Genomic DNA, 22,345 nt, shown 5'->3' on the forward strand with positions numbered 1-22,345 from the left:
CGGTAGAAGCATGTTGTAACAGCTGGATTTATATTTATGGATTACCTTGGGAGCTATGGTCCCCGGCATCATTTAATAACATAGGTGAACAATGCGGGGGTTTGCTGGCCATTAGTGTCGACACATTACATTTCAGAGAACTCGGTGCGGCAAAGATAAAGGTGAAAGGAAATGAAGGAGGGTTTATTCAAACTAAGATGCAAGTTCAACTACAAGGGAGTATTACAGAAATAAGAATCAAAGTGGAAACTTTTGATCCTAATGGCTATGATAAGTACGAGAAGCAGACTTACGCTCAAGTAGTAGTGAATGGGAAGAAAATCTTAGCGGGGTGGGGGAACAATAGTATTTACAAGACATTAGCAGAAGGAGGATATCACAAGCATTCGGAACAAAGATAGAGATACCCAAGCATTTCAATCCGAACAAGGAACAATATCCATAAATGTCGGATCAGAAGGAAGAGCGTGCAGCATGGGGGATAACATGGAAGAGAAAAGGGGTGTAATACCTCCTACAGATTCGGAAAATATTCCAAACATGGCGTCTGAACCAAAAAACCAAACATTCCAGGCAAAGGCAATCAAGATACTGAGAAACCTTGATCCAAAAGAACCAAACAAATTCAGATGTTCTTCTATTGTTTCATTGAATATCAACCAAGGTGATGAACTTTTCAACAGGGAGGGATCGGAAAACAAAAACAAAAAATTTAACAAGTTTGGGAAAAATTATTACAGAACAAGGAATAAGGTTGCTACAGGAAATACCGAAGGAAAAAACTTAGGGGGGTATTTTGGAACAGACATTCATGACAGGGGGATCTGTGGGAAGATGGAAGCTGGTGACGCCGAAGGATCAGAGGAAATCGCAATTGAAGATTCTCAAGATGAATTAATTGAAGAGGAATTTGATTCATCAGATACGGGTAGCATGGGCTACATCAGTTCGGAAGTTCCAGAAACTGATGAAGATGTGGTAACAGAATTGGATACATTGTTCTCATCACCAAAAGGAAAAAAGACTTTCACAAGTTCCAATTCATTAGAAAATCCAGCACCTTCAGTGGGACAGGTTCTTGTACAAAATCATTCTATCTCTACAATCCATTCTTTGTCTTTAACTGTTCTTTTACAATCACCTTTCACATATTTGGGTCTGTCTAGAGGTTTTTTAGGTGGGGGTTTAGGAAGAGTTGGTGGAAAGCCAGGTAACGGGACATGTATACTTACAAGGAATGTGATGGAGGAAAGGATAGTGGAAGCAGGAGAGGAGGCGGCAAATGTAAGAGTTGTCAGGTGTGGAAGAGGGGCTAAGATGTCAAACGGTAATTTAAAGAAGGAATTGTACAGACTTCAATGTGGTATAAATTACGAAAGAGGTTCTACTTCGAAGGGTCCCAGCGTGATCCGATGAAAATATTTTCTTGGAATATACGAGGTGGAGGGGCTGTGCGAAGAAGACAGTTGGTAAGAATGATTATCCGCAAAGAAAGACCAGATATTGTTATACTACAGGAAACAAAACTTGAGATGGTGGACAGAAAATTTGTGGCAAGTGTGTGGAAGTCAAGATTCGTAGATTGGGTCTGTCTACCAACAGTGGGAAGATCGGGGGGGATTCTTGTGATGTGGGATCCACGAGAAGTTACAGTTAGCAATAACCTAATTGGGGAATTCTCGGTGTCAATTGAAATAAGGTGGAATGAAGATATAACCTGGTGGTTTTCGGCAATATACGGACCGGTGAAACCAAGAGACAGAGAGTTATTTTGGGATGAAATAGCGGGATTGAAATCGATCTGTGGGGTTAATTGGTGTTTAGGAGGAGACTTCAATGTGGTAAGGAATGTGGGAGAAAAAATTAACAGTCAATCCTCAAATACAAGCATGGCCTGCTTTGATGCTTTGATAGAAGAGCTGGAACTCGTAGATCCTCCATTACTGAACGCTAAATTCACATGGTCTAACTGTAGAACGGAACCGATTTGTTGTCGGTTAGATAGATTTCTCTTCTCCAGAGGCTGGTCGACTATATTCCCTGATTTCAGACAAAATGTGCTACCAAGAATCACGACACATCCACGCATTTTCAAATCTGAAAGGTACTGGCCCCCAGCGTGTCTTAACGGTACCTCCACAATTCAAAAAACTTGTGAATATTTGGTGGAACAAGGAAGGAAACCAAGGGTAGGAAGGATACAAATTCATGCACAAATTAAAGGTGTTAAAGGCTGAGGTCTCCAAATGGAATAAAGAAGTGTTTGGAGACGTGGGAGTGAGAATTCAAGACTTAAGCGACAAGATTAAACAACTGGATAGGCGTGAGGCAGAGGGATTATGGTCGGAAGAGTTACACACCGAAAGGAAGGAAGCAAAGTGTGAGCTGGAAGATTTGTCTTTTAAACAATTTCAACTCAACAGCCAAAAAGCGAAATGTTTATGGCTCAAAGATGGGGACCAGAATTCCCATTTTTTCCACTCTTTACTGAATAAAATAAGGAACAGAGCACTGATAGATAGATTGGAATTGAATGACGGCAGAATGGTTACAGACAGAGGCCAAATTGAACAAGAAATTTTGGAATTCTATGCGGCTTTGTTCAGGAAGATGGGAAGTGATGGAGTGAATTTTGAGGAGGAAGGGAGAGGTCTTCACGGCATAGACTGGAATCCTATACAAAGAACATACGCAAATGAGTTGGAAAAACCATTTGACGAGGCAGAAATTAAGAAGGCTATGTTCGAATGCGATGGTAATAAAGCTCCGGGACCGGATGGATTCAGAATGGCATTTTTTCAGAAAAATTGGGATACAGTGAGGGAGGATTTGTTAAAGGTGTTTGCTGAATTTTTTAATAATGGGATTGTCAATGGAATCACGAATGAAACGTACATATGTCTCATCCCAAAAATAAAAGATGCAAGACGGATCAAAGATTTCAGACCAATCAGCTTGATTATGAGTTTGTACAAGATTTTGGCTAAAGTCTTGACTACGCGACTGAAAAAGATCATGTGCGATACCATTGCGGAGAATCAGTCTGCTTTCATTAAAGATAGACAGATATTGGATTGTAGCCTCATAGCGAATGAAATTGTTGAGGAATATCGAAGGAAAAGAAAAAAGGGTTGGCTCCTCAAAATTGACTTGGAGAAAGCTTACGACAACGTAGACAGCCAATTTTTAGATTTTGTGATGTTTAAAAAAGGATTTGGAGATAGATGGAGGAGGTGGATAAGAGGAAGTGTATCTAATGTGAATTTTTCGGTTTTTATCAATGGAAAACCGTGTGGGAAAATTAAAGGAGAGAGAGGTTTACGACAAGGTGATCCGTTATCACCATTTCTGTTCAATATTGTCGTTGATGTGCTGGGGAGGATGATAGACAAGGCAAGGGAGGATAACAAGGTCAGGGGACTTGAAGTCTGGAAAGATAAAATTGAAATATCACATTTACAATTCGCGGACGATACCCTTTTCTTCGCAAAAACAAGAGAAGATGTGATGGCAATTGTGGATTTAATAAAACTGTTTGGAACAAACTCAGGGCTGAAAATAAATTTGGGAAAAAGTGTGGTTTTGGGATTGACTTGTTTGGATGATGAAGTAGAGGATATGGCAATAACTTGTGGGTGCAAAAGGGAAACTTGGCCAATCAAATATCTTGGACTACCTTTGGGAGGCAACCCCACAAAGCTGATTTTTTGGGAACCGGTTCTTTCTAAAATGCATAACAAATTAGCAATCTGGAAAAAATCATTCCTATCAAGGGGGGGGACGATTCATTTTGATAAAGTCAGTCTTATGCGCGATGCCATCATACTTCATGTCATTGTTTAAGGTTCCGAATAGTGTGGCAAATTCAATGGAAAAAATCATGAGGGACTTTCTATGGGATGGTGCTGACGGGGAAAACCATTGCCATGTGGTTAGATGGAAGCAAGTATGCAAACCAAAGGAAAAAGGAGGGTTGGGAATGGGAAATGTTTGTCTAAGGAATAGGGCTTTACTTGGTAAGTGGTGGTGGAGATGTTCGGTGGAAAAGGAGTCATTGTGGAAAAAAGTGATTAGGAGTATCTATGGGTTACAGGACAACGGATGGGATTTAGGTTTGGCGGAGAAGGGGACATTCAGAAGCCCTTGGAAGTGTATATCTCGATCATACCAGGCTTTCCATCAGCTAGTTAGGGGGGTACCAAAACGAGGTAACTTAATTCGTTTCTGGGAGGATGTTTGGGAGGGTGAGTTATCGTTTAATTTACGGTTTCCATCTTTGTTTAGAATTTCCAGTCTTGTTAACAAACCGATTAGTCATTTCGTAGAAATCGTCATTATTGGGGGTAGTTCATCTTTAATTTGGGATGTGAGATTTAGAAGAGATCTTACAGAGGGTGAGTTTCTTGAGTTCACAAATTTGTTGACAGTTTTAGACAGAGTCAAATTGCAGGAAGGGGCTCAAGACATTAGAGTGTGGCTGGGGACGTTTCGGGGATTTTCTCGGTGAAATCTTTTTACGATTCTTTCTTTCAAAACTCTAGCTCTCCATTTTTTAATTTTCACACAAGCATTTGGAAAGTTCCTGTCCCACAGAAAATCAGGATTTTCTCATGGATAGTAAGCTTGGGGAAGTTGCCGACATGTGATTATGTGCAGAGAAGGTGGAAGAATTGTGCTTTACGACCGCAGTGGTGTTGCCTATGTCGAAAACATGAAGAAAGTCAAGATCACACACTGTTACATTGTTCATTCGCAGCAGGTATTTGGACTAAAGTGCTAACAGAGCTGGAATTTCAATGGGCTGCGCCAAGACAAGCAAAAGATTTATTTCATGACAACTCATGGCATCCGTTCGAGAAAAAGTTCAGAGTGTTTTGGTTTATTATCATTCATAGCATATTGTGGACAATTTGGTTGGAAAGGAACAAAAGGATATTTGAAGATGTTTCTGAGTCAACTGATCAAGTGTGGGAGAGAGTAAAATTGAGGGTCGCCACTTGGACTGTCAACCTTCTTCAATATTATCATCTAAGTGTCTCCGATCTGTGCAGGGATTGGAAATTAATATGGTCTTGAGTTTTGTGTTTTGTGCGATTAGACCGGTACATTACAATACTGTATTGTAAGATTGTTGCGGATTACTCATCCGCACATATGATGTAACTAATTCCTAAATTAATAAAATTTGTTTCTTATCAAAAAAAAAGATGCGGCTACACTAAAGTTCATACTGACATCCAATATGACCCACTAAAACCATCCCTAAGGGATTCCGCTAAGGCCTAACCTTAAAAAAATCCTACATCTGCTGCTGAAAACTAACACATGCAAAGCACTGGGAGCGCCAATGTAGATGGTTGAGACAGGAATATAAAAATATGTGAATTATATATGCTGCATTAGTCCAAACAAGAAATGCATTCATCTGCTTTTATCTAACGACTACTAATTGATTTCTATGCAGTGATGAAAAAGGAAACTCATGGTGAGTTCATAATGAACAGATATGATATGACATATCAACTAATGACGTGCATGATCTCGAAAATACCAGAAAAGAGGAAAACCTTATTCAATCGACTCCTAATTTCCTCAGCACAAAACCCAGTTCGAGCAGATTCATAGCCCTTAGAAGGCAACATATTTTCATCAGCTAGCTCAAAGATCTTATCGATGAGTGCTTGATAGCTTTCAGTAACCCCGGAAACCAAGATGTACTCTTGTTCGTAGAACACACAAAGTCGGTCTAGAAAGTTTAATACTCCTTTCTTATGACTGCAAAAATTTAAAAAAAAACAAATAAATTAAGGAAATAGAGAACTTAAACAGTATTCAATAAAGCACAGATAGACTCATTGCCAATACCTAAGGAAACTTTGCAAAAAATTCAAATAATCAGAAATTGCAATTAAGGCCCCAACACACCTGTAAGATGATACAGTTACTTCAAAAACTTTGGCGAAAAAGAGGCTAGGTAGATTTGCATCTCCGTTAGAATTAAATAACACACCAACACGAGCTATTTTAGAAGCACCAAGCTGCAAAACAAGCAAAATAATGACAAAACGAAAAAAAAGTACAGTGAGAAAATTACATCCAATAAAACTTTATCATAAGGTGGAAAACTGCAAACTATTCTTGTTCAGCTTGCATTTAATTTAACTAAGCCAAACATGGTTGGGGGAGACAGAGAGAAAACATTAAAGGGTTTTCAAGGTGTCAAACATGCAGATGTCACAGGCCACAGCGTCTCCCACCGCTTCACTTAATCTTGGAAACAGCAAAAGTTAATGAATTTAACAGAAACAAAGTAATGATAGCAAGCTACACACAAGCTATCTACAAAGATAAGAAAACGAAAATCCCAGAGTACTGCCCAATGGCAGTCAGCAAATCAGATAAAAATTTGTGATGGCAGCAAAAGATATATCAGACAAAAATTTGAGATGGCAGCAAAACAGAATAAGAGATCTGGTTACAAAAATACTGTCGATATCACTTGTTCCAAAAGCTTGAGTTTATGGAGGCAGCACAAATAGTTTTAAATTTTGATATGCTCACATACGTGTATGCCGGAGAAATGGAGATCGAGGAATATATACCCGAAATCAACATACAAGGCCCACACATGCAAGTAGGTCGAGAATTAGACAACAAAGACCACCCAAAACCAACTTGATAAATATACGCGATTTCGCATCTAGGAGTCTTAAGCCTTTGATACCATATTAAGACCGCTTGTCACACAAATTTGAGCTCATGGAGGCTACATAATCAATAGTTTTATACTTAAACAAATATAAAGAGAATAAAATACCAGATAATGTATTCCCTCACGAAGTAACTTTATCCCTTTCCTAGATGTGATATCAACAGCAAGAAGATGAGTCACCGGCTTCAAGTCATCCATGGCTAGAAGAAAATGTAAGAAACTTATAAGCTATAAAGCGTAAGTATTCAATCGGATACAATGGACATTCACAATTCGGCAGTACAAAAACTCACTTTCTGGTGAATGCAAGTAGCCGAGTTCAGAAAATAGAGACTCCTTTTCAAGAATCAAGGAAGACAGAGATACAAACTTTGGTTTCAACTTCCCATCTGATATGATCTACAAGTTCAAATATTGCAGAAGATTTAGCAAGGAAAAGCATACCATCAGAAGTGATTTACTCAATATGATATCTCAAATTCATTTAGCAAAAGATATTTTTTCACCATTAAACAAGTACCTTTGGATTGTAACGTTGGACACCACTTTCAGATAGGAATTTATCAAGAACATCAGTATGAGAGTTTATCTGCCCATAGTAGACTTGCTCCTGTATCTTCGGAAGCTCTTCGTTCATGGCGTTTAAAAGAGCCTCCTGGAAATAGCAGACGCAATTAATTATTATCTTCGACAACAAAATGAAAATATTCCAAAACCTGAGAAATTCCAAATCCACATTAAAGGGATACTGAAGACGCTAATATCGAATTTTTCCTCTCCAAAAGATTTATGTTTTAGATGGAATGGTCAATTAAAATATCACCAAGCCATGAAATAGATCGAAGCTCAAGCCACATTTTTTTTGTGAAGAATGCATAAAGCCTGCGGAGGAAAAAATCTGCCACTAGTAGCAGGGGCACTGTTTGGTGGCTGGAGTACTGGAATATACTGACAGGAATAGAAAGACACTCTACCAATCCCAGCTTTAAGCAAAAAACATCTCTGGATAATTGGTACTTCGAGGTATTTCAGTGGGATAAATAATCTTTTGAGTTCCAGAAGTTAACAGGATTGGGAACTAACACCGGTGTGGAGCTAAAAGTTATACTTTTGGGGCTAAACTGGGAAAGGGAATTTACTAACATCCAGATCGAAGTTCATTCCCAAGCTGACGATAATGGGATCCACGTGGAGAATGCTAAACTGGCTCAATTGATACTATATCACTCTCACTTGGGGGGAAGGAATAAACGTGGCAGACTTATTAGCTAACACAGCCTTGCAGCGGCCAATTCTCTCATAATATGAAAGCAAAAAGGCAAATCAGCTCACAGGGTACTCAAAGGCACAGTTGAAACAAATAGAATATGTCTGCTCTTAATTTTCAGCTATAATGCATGTCCACTACCAAATATTACACAATTTAAATTTAAAAGTCAATAAACAGGTGGGTCCCACCTTGGTGAGAACAATGTTAAGTAAAATGTCCTCCAAAAAAAATCCTGTCATCATTAAAAGTTAATAAACAGGTGGGTCCCATCTAGGTGAGCACAATGTTAAGTAAAAGGTCATCCAAAAAAAATTCCTGTCGTCATCATATTATAGCATGGTGATTACGCAGATTAAGCAAACAATATTAGCTATTGGAGACAGTGAATCACCTCCATAAAGAAGTTCAGTCTAAACTAACCAACTAACACGGATTACATCACCATGGGAAATAAGAAAGTGAGATGCAACAATTGTTTAAAATGTACCTCATTTGGTTCATGGACAAGTCCATTCATTAAGAGACAGCACTCCAACTTAGCCAAACCCATATTAAATACAAACATGGAACTTTGCTGAGACAGTTCACTCAAAGTTTGTTCCTTTTCCAGTCTTAGCAGAGTGTCTTGTGGGGGAGATTTTGCTTTCGGCCTACAGGTGGAAACTATGTGTAAGATATCTGGAAAAATTACGGGAAAAAATTCAGAGATGGATCAGTAGAAATTCCTGTAGGACAAGAACCACCAAAAGCCTCATAAAATGAGTCAATAATATGATGCTTCTATAAGAGGGATGCTAACAGTGTTGTTTCCACAAATGCTCCTTCTACATGATGCATTTCCAGATTGTCTTCTGCAGCAGATTCAACTCTCCATTTGTTAACCTACAAAAGTGAAAACAGACACTAACTTTCCAGCACATATACTCCATAATAACAGCATATGCATCAATAGTATGTTTTCTACAAGGGAACGCGCGCATCTTGTTAGACCAAAACACATGGGAATGAAAAGTTGTTAGGAGCTCAAGTCTGTTGGACCTAATCATTCGAGAGAAGAGTATTACAACGACCTAAATATATTGGGCAAAAAAAAAACTCAACGTGCAGATATAAAGAGAATTCTAGAGAGATTGGCTTGGGGACGGGGCAAGGAAAGAATATAATAGGATGGAGTTGGTTAGAGATAGGCATTCGGTTATTATTTGTCTTGTGACTAGCTTTGACTAGGGAAATACTAGCATCTGCTAGGGTTTTGTTACAGAGTTTATCTCTGGGAAAACATTTTCATTTTAGTTGCAATATAATTTCAGTTTGTAAATTCTGTTCCTAACAATAGTCCAGATATCACATCACTCTCACTATACATGGGAAAGATCATCTCACTTCCTACAAGGGGAATGAGCTTTCCACCTAAGAGGGAATGCCTTAGTGTGTGTGTGTGTGTGTGAAGTTAATTTTGCATATATTAATAACTTTTTGTACGCACAACAATAACGTGTGCATTAATTAATATAATCTACATGGAAAAGACCATTGCTCCTTCCTTTTAAAGGGTAAACTAAAGAGATCATAGTCTTACATTGCTCAAAAACTGGAAAGCCGTCAGAGTTCCATGATTTTCCTTGATGTATAAGAAAAGGCGTATAATCTGACAAAGAGGAAACAAAATCACCAAAATAGGAGTGGATTGCACAAAGCTATTGAAAAGAGAAATAATTATGTATATCTATTTTGCCTCATCCATGTGATTTGTAGTTTTTCAATTCCATATCATTGCTAGTTGTCAAGTGTCCCTCATTTTACTTTAGTGGAAAACGATCTGCCATACAACTAGTCTCATCACATATTAAGTGTTTCTTAGATATAGATGAGAGACCACAACAAAAATCAGATTATATTCAAACATTACATCAGAAACGTGATACCAATAGAAAAAGCTAACATGGCTAGATTGCTAAAAATTAATCATCGATCTTTATCCATGAACACAACATTCCTACCATCACCGTCAGTGCCACATAACTTTTCTATTTTTTTAGATGGAAGACCGCATAACTTTGCTATTAGCGTGAAGGCATAAAATTAATCATGGACTTGGGGCATAAAAAGTCTCGACATCTTTATATAGTCCTTTAAAAAGCTAACTAACTGTTACAAAAATATAATGACTTTTGTGGCCATCTTAATCTTAATACTAAAAACATGTGATGTGCATCAAATTAATAAAATGAGAAAAAAGAATAAGAGAAGGTAACCACAAAATCACAAGCAATCAAGATTCCATGAAAGAGAACGCCTCAGAAAATAAGTTGACAAAACCGCAGCTTTCTTTGATCAAGATAAAGAAAATCCTAACGATAAGTTCCTCCAATACCAACCAGAAGATTGCAACTATTTCAGTAAAGTGAAAATAAAATTGCAGAAAAATTGTACAAAAATTACCAAGCTAGAAATGTCTTCTCCAGGATTATCCTTCAAGTAATTAACTGGAAGTTCACCATCATTTGCTTCAATTTTCTCCACTAATTTTGCAGAGTATAATATCACGCCAAACCTCACAGGAAGATTGTTTTCAAACAAGGAAATGATTGTGTCAATTGTCTGCAATGCACCAATTTATCAATTAGGCATTAGAATACCAACAGGAAACACATGTTAAAAACTCAAGCAGTCGGAAGACGAGAAAAGCTTGCCTCCAGCCCACAAAAAGATGCAGGATCCAGAACATAAACTGCATGGAACAAGTTTTTCCGGATGTAGCGTAATTGTCCAGGGAAGACTGGCATTAAAATCTATGACAAAAGATTGAAAATTGAAAAATAACATAAATGTCTCTTCTAAAAAAATAATGAGAAATCTAATCAAAGAACTATCTGCAATTAAAGGAATGACTATACTTCATTTAAATTGCTTCTCCACCGCTTGTACATGGAATCCTCTTCCAAGTTATTGATATAGTGAACATGGGAAGAACGGAAATCAACACGAAATGCAACCAATTCTGACGGAGGTAAAACTGAAAGGAATTTCCTCACAGAGCTTGGAGGAATCTAGCATTTCCAAAATATTAAGAATCAGCGTTGGGATTCAAAAAAATATCGAATGAAATCAAGTACAGTCTACAGGGAAGAACGCGAATGAAAAGGAATACTATCGAAAACAAACAGATATTGGATGTGTAATGTAATGAATTCCACGTCCTCGGCCAAATAATGCAGCTGTTGATTGTCAGAAATAACCTTGATAAAATATATTTTCATAGTATGTATGTCAGTGCTTTTTTCATGCTGCATGTAACTAGCCCATTTGTCTTTAAGAGGACCATTCTCATTCCAATATTAGTATCAAACACAATCAATTATCTTCCACATGAGTAGATCACAAGCTGTTTTTAACCTCGATTAGGTTGGTTGAATTGTGGATTCTTGAAATTCTAAAACCCAGGATTGGCATAATAACAAATGAAGCCTTCAGAACCTAGAGTGGCCATATCCCACTTCCCTACAGTAGAAACCATGTGCACTTTTTACCTACGATTTGGCTTTTCAGAGGAAGTTCCGGAATTTTATACCTTTAGTTTTGTATACTGGTCAGCCAATGACAAATCCTGATGAACCATGTCAACCAGCCTAGGAAATGTCAAACATATGAATACTGTAAGTTAACAACGAGCTTTGTCAGGTTAAAACCATGATGACAATACACATCATTTTGAACAATTTGAATTTTCAGATAGGTTGACACAAAAACCACAAATGTGAAAATGAACCAGATATTGTAATTAACTAAAGAAGTGCACCATTCTCTCCATATTATGTAAGATTTTGTGTGCCAACTAGTTTGAGAGTAACACTCACACAGTGGTAAAGATGGGGATGAAATGACGTCTTCGACCTACAGGCTATAAAACCAAATGTATGGATTCTAGGTAAAAGGAATATATTTTTTCTTCTCTTGCCTTCAACAGATTCTTTATAGTTAGGATGGTTTCATAGATGTAGGAAAGAGCGTATAGAAATGAGATAGAGAAGATTAGCAAAGGAATCTATAAAGGAAGTGAATAATGGTATTGGAAAACAATAGAAAGGGCTATGTCCTGCATACTCATCCAGCAAGAAATTTATGCCTCTACCTAATCATACACAAGGAAATCCAGGATGATGTTAAATGATGAAAACTGAAAACAGCTGTATTAAGATGTATGCTCAACTAATATTCCTAATGCACAGTAAACAAGATGGATTAAAATTTGCATGAATTAGAAAGTAAAGCAAGCATATAACAATCAACGATGAGTCATAGAAAACGCAAAATATTAGGAATCTAAACATTAGAGAAAACTTCTTAGGAAGTATTACATAAAAACAGGACATCAAGTGTTCCTAGGTCCATGAAGAAGTCCAGATAAGTGATCTCTACAGATTGGTTATGGAATAAACAACCAGTGTTCGCATTTAAGCTATCTTCATCCAAATTTGTCTTTAATAAATAGAAGACATGGTTGGCAAGGAAATATTACAGATAAAGGTCAATATCTTCAATATTGATTAAGGCACCATTCAGAGCCATCAAGGACTTGCCAGGGGGAATCATTCGCTGGTTTGCGATAATTTCATCTTTGATGGAATCATTCATCTGCGAAGTGTAATATTAGATCACAAACCAATATCTTATCTACTATGGATTACGTTTATTAATAATAAAAAAAACCATAGATCATACATTTCATGACTACGCACAACAAAATATCTTACATTCATTCGAGATAATGAAGAAACGACACTAGGAAAATTTTGATTAATTTCTTGCATTGCCTGCAAAGGATCAGAGGCATGCACTATTCTCTGAGCAGTTTGATGTCCCAAATCTGCACAATGATGTATTTAGCAATTTAAGTACTTTTTTTCAATTTAAATGTGAATCCAGAAGCTACAAACAATAACAGTACCTTTCAATTCCCAAATTTCTAAGGTATCAGAAATTGTAGATGACAATAGATAATCCCTGAATGCCATTACCTCAGATGTGAGTTTTGGTTTGCGCTCCTGCATTAGTATGTTCACATGTTAACTTTGAATTGTTAGTTTAGCATCTACAATACTTGTATGCCACGACCTAATTCGATCATTAAGGAAAAGAAACATAACACCACAGAAAATTCATCGCATTCCATTTGTAAGTGCAAAGATATAGGATTATGTTTGAAACTCGAAAAATAGGATCAAAATCGTAAACCCCCTATAACTAACGGGGCCATTGCAAAATTGCAGTTAAATATTAGCTGTTATATAAAAACTCGAAACTTTCAAACTTTGCTTCTAGGTTAATGTTACTTGTAAGGGTCCTTTAGACATAAAAGAGAAAGTACAAACCAGAATCTTGGAGAATATGAATCCTCTCACTTCTTGGCTAAGATCTTCAGTATGTGGATCTTCAAGAGTTACACCTGCAAGAAGTATTGAAATCTTCTACTATCAATCTCTCAATAACACCAGTTTCAAGTGAACACGACTATAATCCTTACAGGGAAGGAGAGAAGAAGAAAGAATGCGAAGAAATAAAAGCAAGAAACAAGGTCAGGTCAACTAAATTATCAGGATGATTCGACTTGTTATGCACCCAAGTAAACTGTAATTGGAAATACATCTTAAATTGTTACCACAAGAGAATGACATTATATTAGGATTCGACCTTGCAAATTTGCAATTGATTTTTAAGCCTGTTCATAAAGCATATACTGGAATATAGGTTAAAAAATTAGTAAACAAGGTTACTTTCAAACATAATGCCAAATATACCATCAATTTCTACACAAAATACTTTTGACACGGTGCAAAGAATTCACGAACAATCAACCAGATTAGCAAGACTAGGAAAATACGACCTTTCTTTATCGTACTATCATCCATGGCTTTGTATTCCATATTTTTCAGAGCTAGCTCAACACCATAGCCACCAAGGTTAGGAGGTTCTCCCGTACCAATGGCTCCACAGGAGCCACTTTTTGATTCACAACCAGAAGGCATCACAGATCTGACAACATATTTGATTTTTCCCTGAAGAGGTGCACATAACTCATCAAAACACAAATAATATCCTTGCATAATTACATATCATTATAAGTAAGATTAATGATGAATTACAAATGAACAATAATTTAAAGTTTGCCAAAGTTCGGATGGAGTATATCATGCCCATAATTAAACTGAGGCCCTATTGAACTCATTGGTTCAAGACAGAGGACATATTAAACAATCTGTGATTTGCACATCCAAGCATGCTCCAGAAACCGATAATACAACGTGATTGCTTTTGGAGAATAAAGAATCCAAATGACGCTTTGGTATAAATTATTCTAACATTAAATCATTTCCATGATAACTGAATATAGAAGTGCTGAAATAAATTTCCAGGGAAAAAGAAAAGTAAATATCACTCCAGTCCATCACTAGCTAACTAAATAACCATGCACTTAGTTGAACTTAACAACTTCCCTTTCCAAACTTCCAAAAAACACTCATCCACTTCGGAGAATCCTCCATAGATGGATTCCATGTAGAGCAAAAACATATTAGACAAAGAATCATAAATATTGGACCTTTCTGGCAGCTTCCACCAAGGTCAAATGAAATTCTTTAAAGCAATCTGTCCCAAGAGCTCCATAAAGAATTGCAGTAGGACTTCCAATAGTTGAATCCGGATGGATATGATCAAAGTCAAAAATCTCAGGCTGCTGAAATCTCTCCTCTCTTCTGGAAAGAAGAATAGCATCTTTAGATAAGGAAATCAAGAAACACCTTTTGCAAGTGTGAAACCCATTCTATACTTATTGTGCCATAGCAGTTAGCAACCAGCATAGAGGACTTACGCATCAATAGGATTTTGTAGCCACAAAAGCAACTCCTTCGGATAAAAAAATAGTGATCCACCAGTATCAACCCAACAACACATGTTCCCATAACTTCTGGAGTCCGTACCTGAAACCATGGCTTCAGATTTTTTTAGTTCCATGGTTTCTTTGGACCCAACAACCGCTTCATGAACGGCATTTAAGCCAATATCATCAGCCAAAGGAAACGAAGAGAGGGATTCCTCCGCTAGCTGGCGATACAGCACCAATCTAGGTGATGCTGACCTAAGAGTGAGAGAGAATTCAAAAATCGATGCCAAGGGTTCGTTTAATAAGGACTTCCCACGTGATGCGATTTTCTTCAAGCAATCGTTTGCCGTATTAAAATCAGAATCTTCTTCGACAGAGTGAAGCCATGATTCTATGAAGTCCCAAAAATAGCCTTTCCATTCCTTTGATAGCAATTCCCTAAAAAGGAGAAGCAAAACAAGGAAAATCAGGCAGAAAATTTAGATTGTAATCAACTAACATAAAGTCATAGCAAACAGTTCCAAAACAATGTCAAGAAACAAAATGATGGTATAAGAAGTGAATATAGAAATGTTTGAGACAAGCCAGGATGGTCAAAGATTCTTGTATATCACTTGCTTTATCTCTCTAGATTTCTCCCATGGCATTTTGATCTCAAAATTGTTTGTCTTTGATATTACTTTCTTTTTCGTTGATCCTCAGAATCTATCTCCCACCTTGTAAAGCAACTAAAAGGCCTTATTTCTCTCACAGCTCAGCCCCTCTCATTAGGCCAGCAAGAGCAGGTTTAAAGGAAACTATCAAACACATTATTCCACCACATCAAAAATTGTTAATCCATGGTGCACACAAAACTACAATTTTCACTCGTGCTGATTTGACTGCCTATTTCTAAGATTTAGTATATGCTTGTTAAATTAATCATTTATCAGCTATATTTAAATAAAAGATTAGTGACGGAAGTAGGGAATATTATTTAGTCAACAATACATGCAACCAAGGATGTCTAACTAAACAAAAAATACTTGTGAGAATTTGTATCTCGCACAATGCGAATTACTTGAATCTAGACAGACTCGGTTATTCATTCCAAGCTGCTGGCATGAATCAAGAAAACTGTAAACAAAGAATTCCATAGCGCCAAACCCACTAATTCTTGCTCTTTACCTATTTTCCAAATGTCATCCACTTCAACAAAACCAAAAAGAACTCAACCCAAGATTCAATTAAATAAGTTTATAAGGAAATGGCTTCGCTTGAGAGCATTTACAATGAAAAAGGGTTATGTTGAACAAATTACAGCAAGCTGCAAAACAAACACTCCATATCATTAAAAGAAAACCATATCTAAAGCAATTAACTAATACAAGGATTTCAAATTTTTAAGGAAGGCGGAAATCGCATATGTGAACGTTCTTGGTTTGAAAGCATTCCATGAGGTATTGACATATAGAGTGGAGAAAATTATTGGTAACTAAGTTTAAGAATGAAAAAAGTATATCGAATGCAATCTCAGAAACAGCCACAAATTTGACTTTATTAGAAATTGGCATTTTGAACATTCATTCTTCAACCAAAAATAAGGCCAAATTTGCATGTAAATCTTGAATCAGAAACATGTTTTCGTGAAATAAATATATATCCAATGTCGAAATGATGACAACTTTGTCAAAGTAACCAAGAGTAACACTTCGAAATTATTTTTATAAAAAGATCAAATGGACCCGACCAAAACGAAACAACACTATCTGGTTCTAATTCCAATAATGCAACGGAAAAAGCAGCCAATTAAATTTGTCAGTAAAATAACTATTGAGAAACTACGACAATGATCTCCTAAAAGCTACAAATTTAACATTTTATACCTCATTTTCCTGTACCAAGAAAGTCAATACAAAAATAACCACAATTGCCGATGCATAACCAAAAAACCTGTTCAAGATGTGCACAACAACAAACTAAGACAGACAACTGCAAATGAACCTTCATATACTACAATAATCCAGGGGCAGACACAGAGTCAAATATCACGATTAATTTTTCTAAAACGGTAACTTCCAACACTTCCCAATACACTAAATCATTGAATTTTCTGAGTCCGCAGCAGCATAAAAATGGCAAGGAAGAAAAAAGAAGAGCATACCCGGCTTCTAAAAGAAGTGGTGTGCCAGACCACTTGGCTCTAAGAGCCACCTGCACATTTTTTGGCCCGCGGCTCTGGGCAGAGACCGAGTGCCCAGAAACGAAAACACATACTATTACAAGGATCAGAAAGAAAAACCCAGATCTAACCACGCATCCCATTCTTGAAAATGGATCACGCCCAGCCACCCTTTTCATCATTGAAGGTTATCAAAGTGCTTCCATTGAACAAAATCACTATTAAAGACTGAATCTTTATTGGGTTTTCTGCGCGTTTCTTAGAGGCCAGTGATTTGCCGAGGACTTTGCAAAGCTGGGTCTTGGTCCCGAGTCAGATACCTAAATCGCAGTGCAAGCGCTGAGACTGCGGCTATAGTGGTACGGTAGGGGTAAGTTGGTAAAGTCAACGAATTGTTTTGATGGCATTTTTGTATTTTCAACTTGGAAGTAGTGGTACAGAGGTAAATCCACCAAGTTTCCAACTAAATGACTGAGTATTCCGACATGGCATTTTCTTATTGGTAATTGTCAGTCACTTTTTCGACTTGGCAGTTTTGTGTCACTTGTTTCGTTATTTTTTTCTAATTATATTTATGAACAAAAAATTGTAGTTTTTTTTAAATAAATTTGCATAATATTGGTACAAATATCCAATTTATTTACTATGTTATTTTTAATACAACCAAGTATAAAAAATAATAATATTAGTTGTATTGTAAGGATTGAGTTAGAGTTCAGATGATGGTGAATAAACTCTTTTAAAAATTTCTTTAAAAGTTTTTACTACAATAACTTGGTTTTTGAAATATTGAATTTTGAGAAATTAAATCGAGTTTTATTCTAAATCAAGAGGAAAAAGCTCAAAATAATATCTCTTGTAGGATCGAGTGCTTACCGCGTTACCAAAAGCTATAGTTAGTGATAATGGTGCAACTCAATCTTTTAAACCGCACAGCAGCTCTAGCACCACGATTCGATCACTTTACTAAGTAGGGACAATTATTGCACCCAAAATCTCTAAAAACCAATTAAATATTTTGAAAAACATTTAAAAAATATACAAGTTGAAATAATAAGAATGGTTTGGTTCAAACACTTTATCAAACGATTTGTATATAATATTTTGATATTTGCAAAACACATAAAATATTTTAATTATGCATACCAAAAAAAGTAGCAAAAGTAAGTAAATATGATAAATAAATATGCACAAATTTGTTTATGAATGTTCGGAGATTAACAACGTATACATCACCCTTCTTTCATTTGGAAGGATTAGTAGAACTGTAGAAGACTTTGATTTATACAACCCATTTCGACTTAGTATTTATCTTTTGTCTAATCGAAACTCCTGGCAAACTCTCGATTGTAGGCCACAACAACACAATCTGCATAATGTTTAACGTCTTTTATGTCAATACTACAAACAAAATTATAAATGTCTTTTTGTGAAAACTATCACTCAAAGTAAACTTTGATGATCATCTCTTTTGTATATATGAGTTACTGTATGTGTGAGAAAATTAATTCATTACAATATATATCCACTCAAAAAGGAAAGAGATCTCACTAAGCTAATATATCTATTTAGACTCTTGTTTTTGGGCTTACTTACATTTTAGCTAATTTCTTCATGTATGTTGTTTATACTTTAAATCCCCATCAAAAGCTTATATTTGATCTTTTAGATTATGTATATAGTATCCAAGATATATACGTTAGATATAAGAATATGACTATTGGAAAAAGGTTTTGTACTGTTTCTGACATTGCAACGATCATATTTGACTTTCTAGTAGGTTGCTGATGCGGTCCTATTCCAAGAGCAAAGTGATTGATTGAATGAACCAGTCGGATGAGCAAAACGGGTGCATAGCAAAACGGTTGAATGCATGTGGTTCGGTCTGATAATTATAACTCTTTTTTCTTTGATTTCTGGGTAGTGTGATAAACATGAAAGTTGTACCTTTTTCTTAGATTTCCATAGAATCCAAAATCACTCAATTTCGACTTCATACGAAAAAGATATGCTCGAAATACATGCACTACTCATGTCCAGCTCGAAGCTTTATCCATGTTGCATACAGTAATGTCATCGCGATTTATCAGCTTCTTAAGCTTCAATTAATAATTCGACCTTCATATACAATTTGTAGATAATTTTATTATCTTTTTAACACATGTTGAATCGTTTCATTATGATAATTGAGCTAAGAAATATGACCAAAATACCATAATTGGTCTATTGAGCTGTCCGGCTCGAGTATATTCACTCAACCAGCCTGAAATATGATTTCTATTATAATTGAGTCATTTTTCCTTTTAGACAGGACTCACAAGTAGGTAGAGAATTTATGTCTGACAAGTCAAACATGTCTTCTTTCACTAGCTTGTGTATCCTTCTTTGGGAAATATGACATATTCTGGCATGCCATATTTGTGCGGGATTTGGATCTTCTATTTTTCTTTTGTTTATTGTTGCTTTCGTATGCGCTTGGATATTGTTCAACAGAATATCTTTTAGTTTTAAGTTATAAAGATCATTTGTTAATTCGCTGGTTCCAATCAAACATTCATTCTTGTATAAATTGCAAATAATTTTAGCAAAAACACAACAATAACCATCCCATCAAGCATAAAAATAGAAATAATATTTTTAACCAATTCAAGAACATATAAAACGTCTCTAAAAAACAACTTAAAAATCATTGTCTAAAATTAAAGTAACGTCTCCAATGGCAGTGGCAGCAACCCTTGCTCCATTGCCTAGTCTTAGAAATATCTCACCATCTCTAAGCATCTTGCTTCTTTCCATCACCTGCAATCATTGCATAGATGATAACCACATCTGGTATCTAATACAAATAAGAAGAATTAATAGAAACATTAATTTCAATGTAAAACATACCATGGCCAGAACGCTTCTGGGCAAGATACTCCGTGAAATTACGAATCCAATGTCCAGGCTTGTTGCAGGGGAAACAGACTTGTTCTGACTTGTCAGGCTTTGTGGGCCCCGGAGTAGGTTTCTTGTAAGGTTTCTTGTTGGGCTTGTTCTTCTTTGATGGAGCAGAACGCTTCTTCTCTTTGTTTTGGGCTCCCTTATTCGTACCAGACGATGAGCCCACTAGGAGAACATGCTTTTTCTTTCTTGATTGTGGTCTCATAAGTAGTAAGCATGTTGACCAACTCTTCAAGGGTGGCTTCAAGCTTGTTCATAATGAAATTAACCACGAATCCATCGAACGAGGCAGGCAATGACAGCAAGAGAATATCAGTCGCGAGCTCACTAGGAATAACCACGCAGAGCCCCACCAATTTCTAAATGAGCCAAATCATTCTAACACCATGCTCATGGACAGAAGTCCTATCTCGCAGGCGTGTAGTCACGATTTCTTTCACAGTATCATGTCTCTCTGAGCGAGTCTGTGCTCCATACAACTCTTTCAGATGAAGGTGAATGTCAGCAGCATTCGCAGACTCCTCGAGCCACCTCTGCAGTTCATTCGACATAGAAGCCAACATGTAGCTTTTAGCTTGGAGATCATGGTCTCACCATTTCTCAAGCTTAGCTAGTTCAGTCTCACTGACGTTCGAAGGTGCCTCCTTCGGTGGCTTCTTATCAAGCACATACAAAATCTTTTCCGAGCTCAGAACAATATTTAAATTTTGAAACCAATCATTATAGTTAGGGCCAGTCAACTTGTTTTGATCGAGAATGATTTAAAGTGGGTTACGTGATGTCATTGCAAATATACTGAAAAGACAAAAGATAATTCTTACTGATTATTTTAAATAATTTTAAGAATTAAAATATGGATTTTTATTTTATAAACTTTCTTCCCACTATTTTGACATTTCCACCACCCTCTGATGAAATAGAGAAATCAAATTTAATTAATGGGTACGTAGAGCCCAATTAGACAATTATGATCCCAAATAATATCAGTCAATCATAATTTTCAAAAGGTAGAATCCAATGACATCCCCATGCAATCTCTCCGTGTTTTGCATCACGTTTAATAAGGAACCAATAATATGACGCTGTTTATTTTCACGTGTCAAACTTACCCATCAATATTAAATTGTAGTGGACGGTCGCCATGAGTTTTTCAATAATATGAGCCGAATTCATGGGAGTTCGACTCGATTAAAATATGTCCAGTTGAAGTCACAGCTTTCCGACATCCAGGCTTCCCCAATAATATGAGCCAGACACTGACCGCGGGTAGCGTTCAACATGCGACCACAGTTGATGGAAGGCAAGAAAAATTAAATTCTTTTAATTTTTATTTTTGCAGTTTGATATAAATTTTGAATCTTATCAAAATGAGGGATTTTAAATTTTAAAATTGTCTCATCATTTTTCTTTTAAAATCGTGTGCCATGAGTTTGTGTGTTTGCCGGATTCATGCTAGTATATTATTTAATAATATACATACATGCATACTACCATATATATCACATATATATCATAATATGACAGAAACAAGGATGATCGATCACCAATATTATTATATTCATGTCAGCCAGACATTGATCCAGATTCAAAACCTAGGTGAATACGAGGATGCAAATGTAATTTATTACAAGTGCTTCCAATATTTTACATGTCTTCATATTGTGCATCGCGCCCATCATCTTCTAGTTTTGATCTCCCATTATTTCTAATAATTAAATTTAAATAGCCATGGTTTATAAGAGATACATCTCATGGGATGAGAACGGGCCATAAATCAGGTTCACTTTAATAATATCAAATATAAAAAAAATAAATAAAATAATAAAATATCCTAACATACACCTAACACAAAGGTCAAGACTCTCAATCATCCTTCATACATTAAATATCAAATATTAACATCAATCAATTAAACAAATTTAATTAATTGATAAATCATGTGTCTAATAATTTTATCACTAGCCACCACAATTATTTAATAATTTAACAAATTAAATAAACAACTTTTATTTAATTTCTAATTAGATAAATAATAATTGTTTTATTGTAAAACTCAACTTTACCATAAATAATTAAAATTATATTTTAATTATTTATTCGAACATTTCGGGCAGTCGGAAGAGTCCTGTTCGCGCAGCGCGACGTCTGCACGCTGCGCCGCACTGCGAGCAGATGTCTGCCTGGAATAGTTCCAGGTTGATTTGAATTTTTTTTAAAAAATCAAAATTTTATGGTGCAATAATTTTCTGAAAATTTTCTTGTATGGTTAGAAATAATTTATTCAATATGTAAAATCATAGAATATAGAGAACCTGGCTCTGATACCACTTTGTGAATCGGGTTTTCTCGTGTCCAAACACAGCAGAAGTTTTAAATTTT

The 22,345-nt window shown here is 36.2% G+C and overlaps 1 protein-coding gene across 2 annotated transcripts in view; it reads right to left on the bottom strand.

Moving 5' to 3' along the window:
• LOC142553990 (UDP-glucose:glycoprotein glucosyltransferase) overlaps positions 1 to 17,373 on the bottom strand; it is a 32,739-nt gene extending 15,366 nt beyond the window's left edge. The window contains exons 1-20 of one of the 2 annotated variants that reach the window (XM_075664583.1): positions 17,006 to 17,373; positions 14,851 to 15,300; positions 14,581 to 14,731; positions 13,867 to 14,038; positions 13,355 to 13,428; positions 12,931 to 13,027; positions 12,737 to 12,849; positions 12,502 to 12,617; positions 11,554 to 11,611; positions 10,880 to 11,032; positions 10,676 to 10,774; positions 10,425 to 10,583; positions 9,562 to 9,630; positions 8,782 to 8,864; positions 8,470 to 8,632; positions 7,233 to 7,367; positions 7,006 to 7,111; positions 6,818 to 6,912; positions 5,926 to 6,038; positions 5,568 to 5,775 (exon numbers count right to left, since the gene is read on the bottom strand). In XM_075664583.1, the coding sequence (XP_075520698.1) occupies positions 5,568 to 5,775; positions 5,926 to 6,038; positions 6,818 to 6,912; positions 7,006 to 7,111; positions 7,233 to 7,367; positions 8,470 to 8,632; positions 8,782 to 8,864; positions 9,562 to 9,630; positions 10,425 to 10,583; positions 10,676 to 10,774; positions 10,880 to 11,032; positions 11,554 to 11,611; positions 12,502 to 12,617; positions 12,737 to 12,849; positions 12,931 to 13,027; positions 13,355 to 13,428; positions 13,867 to 14,038; positions 14,581 to 14,731; positions 14,851 to 15,300; positions 17,006 to 17,205 (2,814 nt within the window). In that variant the 5' untranslated portion in view covers positions 17,206 to 17,373. Of the gene's footprint in view, positions 1 to 5,567; positions 5,776 to 5,925; positions 6,039 to 6,817; positions 6,913 to 7,005; positions 7,112 to 7,232; positions 7,368 to 8,469; positions 8,633 to 8,781; positions 8,865 to 9,561; positions 9,631 to 10,424; positions 10,584 to 10,675; positions 10,775 to 10,879; positions 11,033 to 11,553; positions 11,612 to 12,501; positions 12,618 to 12,736; positions 12,850 to 12,930; positions 13,028 to 13,354; positions 13,429 to 13,866; positions 14,039 to 14,580; positions 14,735 to 14,850; positions 15,301 to 17,005 lie in introns of both variants that reach the window. The other variant, XM_075664582.1, reaches the window with a different exon arrangement.
• Between the last annotated feature and the right edge of the window lie 4,972 nt (positions 17,374 to 22,345).

This window comes from Primulina tabacum, chromosome 8, assembly GCF_025594145.1.
Source record: "Primulina tabacum isolate GXHZ01 chromosome 8, ASM2559414v2, whole genome shotgun sequence".
In the NCBI taxonomy this organism is placed as follows: domain Eukaryota; kingdom Viridiplantae; phylum Streptophyta; class Magnoliopsida; order Lamiales; family Gesneriaceae; genus Primulina; species Primulina tabacum.